Source organism: Mytilus galloprovincialis, chromosome 1 (genome assembly GCF_965363235.1).
Source record: "Mytilus galloprovincialis chromosome 1, xbMytGall1.hap1.1, whole genome shotgun sequence".
Classification (NCBI taxonomy): Eukaryota; Metazoa; Mollusca; class Bivalvia; order Mytilida; family Mytilidae; genus Mytilus; species Mytilus galloprovincialis.
The window spans coordinates 77,726,869-77,737,301 of record NC_134838.1 but is presented as its reverse complement, the minus strand read 5'-3'; the positions used below and the strand labels follow the sequence as shown (position 1 = coordinate 77,737,301).

At 33.9% G+C, this 10,433-nt stretch overlaps 1 protein-coding gene across 1 annotated transcript in view; it reads left to right on the top strand.

Moving 5' to 3' along the window:
• Positions 1–746: 746 nt before the first annotated feature.
• Positions 747–10,433, top strand: part of LOC143050786 (uncharacterized) — a 33,079-nt gene continuing 23,392 nt past the window's right edge. The window contains exons 1-2 of the mRNA XM_076224155.1: positions 747–759; positions 2,737–3,027. Coding sequence (XP_076080270.1) covers positions 747–759; positions 2,737–3,027 — 304 coding nt within the window. The remainder of the gene's footprint in view (positions 760–2,736; positions 3,028–10,433) is intronic.

Sequence of the window (10,433 nt, the reverse complement as noted above, 5' to 3'; positions counted from 1 at the left end):
AACATCATAAAATTACAGAAATTTGTAATTTTAAGAAATGTTGAGATAAAGTCTTGATCTTGAATGAAAAAAACGATAACTGATGAGTAATTTGGTGTGATCTAAAACGGATAGAGTGCAAAAACATTTAATAACAATTTAATTGTAGATCCGAAAAGGTCGGGATTATGAAAATTTTCGTACAAAATGTCAAATATTTAGAAGGAATGCAAAAGCATGCGGACTTACAGTTGTAAATATTGTTTTTCATTATTTTAAGAATCTAATTCACTTAATTATTCTGTCTAAAAGAAGAGATACGACTAATTTCCTTTGCTTGAAAAACATGTCGTAATTTTATAATTTTCAACTAATTTCTGAAATAAACGTCAATTTTACAAAAACTGCACCGTACGATTTTGTGACGACCGGGCACTTGAAAAATCAAAGTTTAATCATTATTCTTTCATTTAAAAAAAAAAATTAGCCGTGTGTTAGGTGGGTGCATTAAAGTCCTTAACTAGACGTCTTTTTCAAATATTACACTCGCCTATATCTTAAGGCCTGTAATTTGACTCCGTGGCATATATGCAAAGTCAAAGTGGGACTATTTTATTTATTAAGGACTACTTTTCTATGACAAAAGATGATTGGTTGTTTTGGTAGAGGTTGACCTTTACCAAAAATCAGGGGCATCCGGGGTGACCTTATCCTTTATTTTGTATATAATGTTTTTTTTATAATATGCATTTTTTATATTTTTGAGGATGAGCGAGTCAGGTGAGTGGGTGTGTTCGTATGCTTTATTACATTGTACTTATTGTTTTGGGGAAGGTTAACTTTCTGGTAGTAAGACCCGTCACGGCCAGGCTGGGAAACTGGATAGGCAAATGCTCACATTAAATCTGTATCGATACAGTGTGTTAAATGTCTTCCTTTTTACACCATAACCCATGGTGGTGCTCCTACTAGGTATCAGGTCCGTTCGCGCCCAATACATTTTCGCACCCTACATGTTCGCACCTCGCACGTTCGCACCCAAGGTCCGTTCGCACTCTACACGTTCGCGCCCAATTTTAATCAAATTCCAGTTGAATAATTGGAAAATCATGATTGTTGTTTTAAATTGCTTTGGTGTAAATACTGAATGTATTTAGCTTGGAATGAGTAAAACATTGAAGATTTTAATTAAAAAACACAAAAGATAATTGTTTTTAACAGCTTGGTCCCTTTGATCTGAAACAATGAAACAATAAAATATAGCAATACACTATTATAACCAAAACATGATAAAATTTATTCAGCACACAAAAAAAAAAACGTAGTCAGAATCTCACTTTATTTTGAAACAAGTCAATGAAACAAATTTATAGCAATACACTAACCAAACCATAATTAAGAGTTATTCAACACAAAATAAAACGTTGACAGAAACCCACTTTATTTACAAATTGTTATTTTTAACAATACACTATCAAAAACATGATTAAAATTTATTCAACAACAAAATAAAATGCTGTCTCACTTTATTTTGAAACAATGACAACAAATATACTTATAAGAATACACTTGCCAAAACTTAATGACAAAGTTATTAAACACAAAACCAATGAAAATTGGGCGCGAACATGTAGGGTGCGAAAGTAAAAGGGGGCGAACATGAGTGGGTGCGAACGTGAATGGGCGCGAACGGACCCGGATTCCTCCTACTAAAGGAGGGAGATACGGAACATACATACAGGGGCACATAATCAGATAACGCAATGGAAGATCCTACCGTAGTCTAAAATCGTTCATCTTGTCAGTTCGTTAGGTATTTGTGTTTGAACTTAACACACGGGGAAACTCCGCATTGACGTCACTACGCTACTTCCGGCGTAGAAAAACAATGTAGAATACGTTTTTTCTGCACTTTGGAATAAAAAAACATTTCTGAAGGTAAGTTTTCATTGTTGTTCTCAATTATTGCTAAAAAATGCCAAATTTCTAATGCCCGTTTCAATCCCGACTTCCGAATGTCTAAAAACATTCTAGAACTTCACAAAATCCCACTTCCGGCCTCCATTGCTTTGTGTACATTCCATTCAGCGTCATCAATCTTGTGGCAGGCAATACAGGTCAAGCAAATCGTATTTTTAGGAATTTTAAAATGACATGCTCCTTACGTCTTTCGCGATTTTCCCGCGAAAAAAGCCCAACCAAAATGAAAGGAAAGCTAATTGAAAAAACGATGCCCATGCCATAATTTTGTACAGGAATATAGAGTAGGTTAATGAAAAATAATTTACATTTATTTTTCATAGAATTTTCTTTTTATTCATTATAAAAAGATCGATATTCTGACCATCATGACTGTAGATAAATATTCATACAGAATTCCACTGATGTCAAAATGGATGGCAAAAAAAGAGTCTTCCTGTGGAATAAAACCGAAAATTATTGCAAACTATTTTGAAGCAATATCCCACAAAGAAATAACGTAATTGCCGTAGACTGGAAAATCCCCTAATTGACAGTAGAGCAATTTGATTGGGTAGAACGAATTGACATCACGTGATTTTGACGCCATTGAAATTTAAATGTAAACAAACAAGGTCAGAAGGTTCAGTATGGGACAGCATCGTACATTTAGTTACTGACAAATAATTATGAGTTACTAAGCTTGACAATGCATGGTAATAAAAAATGAAAGCTAAGTGTACAGAAAAAATAAGAAAAAAATAGCCTTAGGATAACGACTTATCATTACACCTGGAGACATTCTCCGGAAACATTTTGATTACCGAAATCGAAATTCCTCAGGCTCAGTTTTAGGAAGTCTGTTTTCGAGCATAGAAATAAAAACTTGTGATGCTGCTTATCCGGTAACATTTTCAGACTTAGACATCAAATATGACGTAGGACTAGCGGTGCCTTTTGCATGGTTCTGGTGCGACGCCATTGTAGAAGTTGTGGAAAATTTGTACCGTGAAAACAAGAAATTTAATGGTTCAAGAGACCGTATAGTTGAACTTTTAAGAGAATGTGTATTAAAGTTTTTAAGAGATGGTAAGTTAATAGACACGAAAGTTTTTATAGAACTTCAGTAAAGACACTAGTTACAGGGGCGGATGCAGGAATTTTCGAAAGGGGGGGGGTGTGCTAACCCAGGGCACCCAGGGCAAAGGGGGGGGTGCAAAACATATGTCCCGATACAAATGCATTGATCGGCAAAAATAAAGGGGGGGTGCGCACCCCCGGAACCCCCCCCCCCTGGATCCGCCACTGAGTTAATCATGACATACATATAGCTAACATGTAGAGTGACCGGACGTGGAGTCGTACACTTTTGAGACATTTATAGGCCCAGTGATTTTATTTGATCATGTGTTGGTAAATGGACGGGTATTTTATGATTTTTGTTTTTGTTTTGGTTTTTAAATATGGGGACTGGCATTTCTTAATGCAAGCTGATTTATTGAACCCTAGAAATCCTGAAGAAAAAGAGCGTGGAGTCGTAAACCCGGAAAATATTGCTCTTCACGTTACCTATGATAAATAAACATTTTTGCCTTTCAAAAGGTTTATTTTGCCTCAGATTTAACAGTATAGTGTAAATAATTACGGTAAAATAATATAAATAACCACAAATAAAAGTTAGTACGCATGCACCTAAATTGGAAAAATAGGAAAACACAGTTTTCTCCCAAAAACAACAAAGAGGGCAACGTTATATTGAAGAAACTTGATGCAATTGATAAATGTTGTAAGACAAACAAATTTAAGTAGTTACTGAATAAAGAATTGTGATTTTGCACGTGCTATTTTACTGGTTTGCTTGATTTCGTTTACCATTGTTTACCAGGAAATAATGCAAAAATGGCAATCTGGCTTGTTTTTCTGACACCAGTAAGCAAACCAGCAGGCAAAAACTGGTCAGTTGTGATGTTCACATTATTTCTATACAAATTACGTGTAATGAGGCGATTTTAAAAATTATTACTATATGAGAAGTGCCGATTTTAGCCTGCAGATGGCCATATCTTATTTATGTTTTGTTGTATAATTTCAAAACGAGGCACACGTGACATGTAAAACTATGACCCTTTACAACTCTTCATAATACTCTATTGCTCAAATACAAAAGTTTTATCTTTGACAACTCAGTTAAGGGGTCAATTGCTAACAGTTTTTAAGTGTACGACTCCACGTACAGTTACTCTATAATTTTTTTTTTTTGGGGGGGGGGGGTGTACCTTGCATAACCAAAATAACCCAAAATAAATCAGGGGTCCCACTGCAGAGAGTAAACCTGATATTGAATGCGGAACCACCGCAATAAATTCTCGCCTTAAACATTTTAGTGGCAACAAGGTCATCTGGGGTTCCTATTACTGTCAAATAATGTACATGTTTGCAAGGACTTTTTAATGTTTCACTGACTTTAAATATACTTCCTTGATGTATGGTATTGAAAAGTAAGGCTGAAGGGGTCATTGTCATCCTGGGTACTATATCTAAGTACCCTGGGTACTATTTGAATGTATAACTGTACCCTGGGTAACTAAAATTGTTATAAACGTACCCAGGGTACTATAGTTGAATTTACACCTGGAATTCTGCTCCGAATGACCCCAAGAATTGTCTTCGAATAACCTTTTGATGTCACTCGACAATCACTTTTAAATTATGGCGTCAAACATTTTATTTTGTGACACAAAATTTTGCGGAATCCTGTATGATTTTGTGCAATGGTGGACGAAAGTGTAAATACGTCTATTATAGGAATGTTCGCCATGACGTCACAGGTCACCTGTGTTTTTGTTTTGGTAGGAAAAAAATGCATAAAGGTGCGGGTATTAACTTTAAATCGTCATACATTTGTAACTTTTTTATTATTCAAGATAATTATAAAATTCTTTTGGTTCTTAAAATCATTTTGAAAGCTCTTAGTAATGGTAAACTTTTGGAATAAATATTCAGTTATCTGGTGTATGTAAATGTAGGTTCATTTTCAAACTTTTCCAAACTACGTATGCATGGATGAATTTTCAAAATTCAATAATAAATTCATTTTTCCACAGATGAAAATAAAACTTTCTAAAAATAAATTCTAGCCATCCCTGAATGCAATATTTCAATATATTTACTAGATGGCTATATAAATTTGGGGAAATATTAGCCAGCCCTGCCAAAAATTAGCCAGTCATGGACTGGCGGTCGGGCTGCTATTTCCAACTCTGATTTAAAATTAAATTTACAGACCAAAAATCGATCTAGAAATAACAAAGCAATTAAAGTTTGAAAATTGGGATTTTTATGCCCCACCTACGATAGTAGAGGGGCATTATGTTTTCTGGTCTGTGCGTCCGTTCGTTCGTCCGTCCGTCGTCCGTTCGTTCGTTCGTCCGTCCGTCGTCCGTTCGTTCGTTCGTCCGTCTGTCCCGCTTCAGGTTAAAGTTTTTGGTCGAGGTAGTTTTTGATGAAGTTGAAGTCCAATCGACTTCAAACTTGGTACACATGTTCCCTATGATATGATCTTTCTAATTTTAATGCCAAATTAGAGATTTTACCCCAATTTCACGGTCCACTGAACATAGAAAATGATAGTGCGAGTGGGGCATTTGTGTACTGAGGACACATTCTTGTTATCGAGTAATTGGCCATTGTTTATTAGTCTGTTTACTTGCCAACCAAAATGACACTAAATGAGATGCAAATTAGTGAATATGACATCACTAATGAGATTTGCGAACATTCCTATAATGTATATCCAGGCTTTCCGCTGGCGTGCGCTATTTGCGCATTTGGCGATAAATCTATTAATTTGGCGCAAAAATATTTACTTTGGCGCAGAAATGTGGCGCAAAAGATTTCTGGTCATTCTAATCTGTTGTTGCGAACATCGATGTCATTTTCTAGTTCGTTACTTCGGAACATGCATGTTGCGGTATTCAGAAGTTATCAGATGTTACTCATCAACTAAGCATGTAACAGGAAATCGATGATAAGCTTTTTATACGACCGCAAAATTTGAAAAATTTTTCGTCGTATATTGCTATCACATTGGCGTCGTCGTCGTCGTCGTCCGAATACTTTTAGTTTTTGCACTCTAACTTTAGTAAAAGTGAATGGAAATCTATGAAATTTTAACACAAGGTTTATGACCACAAAAGGAAGGTTGGTATTGATTTTGGAAGTTTTGGTCCCAACATTCTAGGAATAAGGGGCCAAAAAGGGCCCAAATAAGCATTTTCTTGGTTTTCGCACTATAACTTTAGTTTAAGTTAATAGAAATCTATGAAATTTTGACACAAGGTTTATGACCACAAAAGAACGGTTGGGATTGATTTTGGGAGTTTTGGTTTCATCAGTTTAGGAATTAGGGGCCAAAAAAGGGCCCAAATAAGCATTATTCTTGGTTTTTCGCACAATAACTTTAGTTTAAGTAAATAGAAATCAATGAAATTTAAACACAATGTTAATGACTACAAAAGGAAGGTTGGTATTGATTTTGGGAGTTTAGGTCCCAACAGTTTAGGAATTAGGGGCCAAAAAGGGACCCAAATAAGCATTTTTCTTGGTTTTCGGACCATAACGTTAGTATAAGTAAATAGAAATCTATGAAATTTAAACACAAGGTTTATGACCATAAAAGGAAGGTTGGTATTGATTTTGGGAGTTTTGGTCCCAACAGAATAAGGGGCCCAAAGGGTCCAAAATTAAACTTTGTTTGATTTCATCAAAATTGAATAATTGGGGTTCTTTGATATGCCGAATCTAACTGTCATGACTGTGTATGTAGATTCTTAACTTTTGGTCCCATTTTCAAATTGGTCTACATTAAGGTCCAAAGGGTCCAAAATTAAACTTAGTTTGATTTTGACAAAAAATGAATCAGTTAGGTTCTTTGATATGCTGAATCTAAAATTGTACTTAGATTCTTGATTATTGGCCCAGTTTTCAAGTTGGTCCAAATCGGGGTCCAAAATTAAACTTTGTTTGATTTCATCAAAAATTGAATAAATGGGGTTCTTTGATATACCAAATCTAACTGTGTATGTAGATTCTTCATTTTTGGTCCTGTTTTCAAATTGGTCTACACTAAAGTCCAAAGGGTCCAAAATTAAACTTAGTCTGATTTTAACAAAAATTGAAATCTTGGGGTTCTTTGATATGCTGAATCCAAAAATGTACTTAGATTTTTTATTATGGGCCCAGTTTTCAAGTTGGTCCAAATCAGGATCTAAAATTATTATATTAAGTATTGTGCAATAGCAAGTCTTTTCAATTGCACAGTATTGCGCAATGGCAAGAAATATCTAATTGCACAATATTGTGAAATAGCAAATTTTTTTAAATTAGAGTTATCTTTCTTTGTCCAGAATAGTAAGCAAGAAATATTTAATTGCAAAATATTGTGCAATAGCAAGATTTTTTTTTAATTGGAGTTATCTTTCTTTGTCCAGAATCAACTTAAATCTTTGTTATATACAATATACAATGTATATTCACTTTTTACTACCAACTGATAAATTAAAATAATCTTTACCATTCAGTGATAACAAGCAGTTTTTTTACATCTTAATATTTTATGATGTATTTAAATGAGTAGTTATTGTTGCAAACTCCATTAGAAATTTTAATTGAGATTAGTTTTGGAATAAGGGAAAGGGGGATGTGATTAAAAAAATTGGGTTCAATTTTTCTCATTTGAAATTTCATAAATAAAAAAGAAAATTTCTTCAAACATTTTTTTGAGAGGATTAATATTCAACAGCATAGTGAATTACTCTAAGAGAAAACAAAAATTTTAAGTTCATTAGAACACATTCATTCTGTGTCAGAAACCTATGCTGTGTCAACTATTTAATCACAATCCAAATTTAGAGCTGAATCCAGCTTGAATGTTGTGTCCATACTTGCCCCAACCGTTCAAGGTTCAACCTCTGCGGTCGTATAAAGCTACGCCCTGCGGAGCATCTGGTTATCTTTTGATACGATTGGTAAATACTTTTAAGGTTTATGTACCCTTCTGTAGCCATTTTTTGTACGAAATTTTCAAACCTCAATTGTATCAAAACTAAAGATATAATAAATAATAGAGATAGGCCATTTAGTACATGTTCCAAGGGGAAACTTGATGCAAAGCATTATTTTTTACGGTTTCATTGCATTTGATAGAAAAAGAGGACTTTGTGGCAAATAAATCAAGATTTTTATAGAAAATCCACAGCCTTTAATACAGAGATTTTTGTTATAAAATTTGAAACATAAATTACTCACTTGATTTTCTATAATGTGCTAGTGTTTATTTTTTACAAAAAGTTCTAAGTAACCTGTAATACCAAAACACCTCGTGCTGAGTCACTAAAGTCGAGCGCACCCTAAAAGGTGTACTTGATTTTGGCCATATTTATACTTGTCTTAACCAATAACTACATTTATAAATTTGTTTTAAGGAAATCAATGCTAGCACTGCATGCAATAATTCTATATCTATCAGTCATCATATTGCCAAATATGAGAGTACAAGGATAAAGGCTGTGGATTTTCTATAAAAATCTTGATTTATTTGCCACAAAGTCCTCTTTTTCTATTAAATGCAATGGAACAGTAAAAAATAATGCTTTGCATCAAGTTTCCCCTTGGAATATGTACAAAATGGCCTATCTCTATTATTCATAATATCTGTAGTTTTGATACAATTGAAGTTTGAAAAGTTCCTACAAAAATGGCTACAGAAGGGTACATAAACCTTAAAAAAAGTGCTAATTAATGGTCTCAGACTCAGGTGAATAAATCCCTTCTGTCAATTGGTAAATAGTTTTGTCTCGCCTGCGACGAATGTCGCTGAAGCGAGACTTGGGTATGCAAATCCGGCGGCGGCGGCGTAAACTTTTTATAAACCTTTATATTTCAGAAGTTAAAAAAGCTGAATGTTTCATATTTTGCATGTAGATGCCTCATGATATGAAGTTTCTGTCTGGCATACGTAATTGTCCTTGACCTCATTTTCATTGTTCACTGACCACTTGAAAATTGATGTATGTTTTCGTGATTAAGTCCATTTCTCTAATACTACAAGTGGTAGGACAACTATATCTGGTATATAGATTGGTCTTAGGGTATACATGTCCGTCTGGTACAGTTCACCTGTTCTTGACCTTATTTCATGGTTCAGCGATCAACTTTAAGTTTTCGTGATTAAGTCCATTTCCCTAATACTACAAGTGATAGGGCAACTGTATTTGGTTTATAGATTGGTCTTAGTGTGTACATGTCTGTCTGGTACAGTTTACCTGTCATTGACCTCATTTCATGGTTCAGCGATCAACGTTAAGTTTTCGTGATTAAGTCCATTTCTCTAAATTAATACTACAAAAGATAGGGCAAGTATATTTGGTTCATAGATTGGTCTTAGGGTGTACATGTCTGTCTGACATAATTCTGCTGAACTTGACCTTATATCATCATGATCATAGGTCAGTGATTATGTGGTATTTTTTGCATGTTTAGGTCAATTTTCTCACATTAAAAGTGATAATGGAGAGCAGGCGAGACATTTCAGTGTGTGCACTCTTGTTTATATAATTTGGAGAAAGTTGTAATTTATTTAACTACTATCGTTTTAAACACATTGTAACTTGAAACCATTTTTTAACAAACATTGGATTGATCAGGTAATTTTTAATTTACTAATTAGATTAAACATATTACATATAAAGAAAGGTAACATAATACATAAACAATAGTTATGCAAACACATAAAGCAACAGGTAAAAAGTAAACAATTTAATAATTGTCTAAACATTTGAAGTATTTTTGGCTCAAAAAATTTCAAAGTGGCTCAAAAATTTGGCTTTTGGCTCAAGTATTGGCTTAAAAAAAAAATTCAGCCCAGAGGAAACCCTGTATATCTGTACCCTGGGTACGATTAAATTATATAAAGGTACCCTTATACCAATCTCAGGGTGTGTTTTGATATGTGCATATAGATGATCAATAGGGATTTGATTCTTGTGCACCTATAGCTATTGATGGAAAGTTCATTGTAGGTGAGATGAGGGGGCATGGGACATTTTAGCAAAAAGAAAAAAAGTACATAGGGTCATTTTAGCGCCGACTTCATAGGACATTTTAGCGACGTAAAATTTGGGTTACCTGTATTTTGGATAGGACATTTTAGCGAAATTTACCTGTGTTTTAATAAGGACATTTCATTGAAATTTTACCTGTAGTATCATTTTTGATACAAATCCAAGTATTTGTATAAAATTAGTAACATGAGTAATACATATTTAAAAAAATAAGCATATTATTATTTATATGTACATGTATAATTTCTAGTTTTACACATGACTTAATTGACCAGTTTTGGCCAGTTCATTTTGTGTAATCCTGAACTGAAATGTATGTACCAATTAATTCTTATCTTTTTCGTTGGCTATGGAAGTATTTTTCTATTATATATT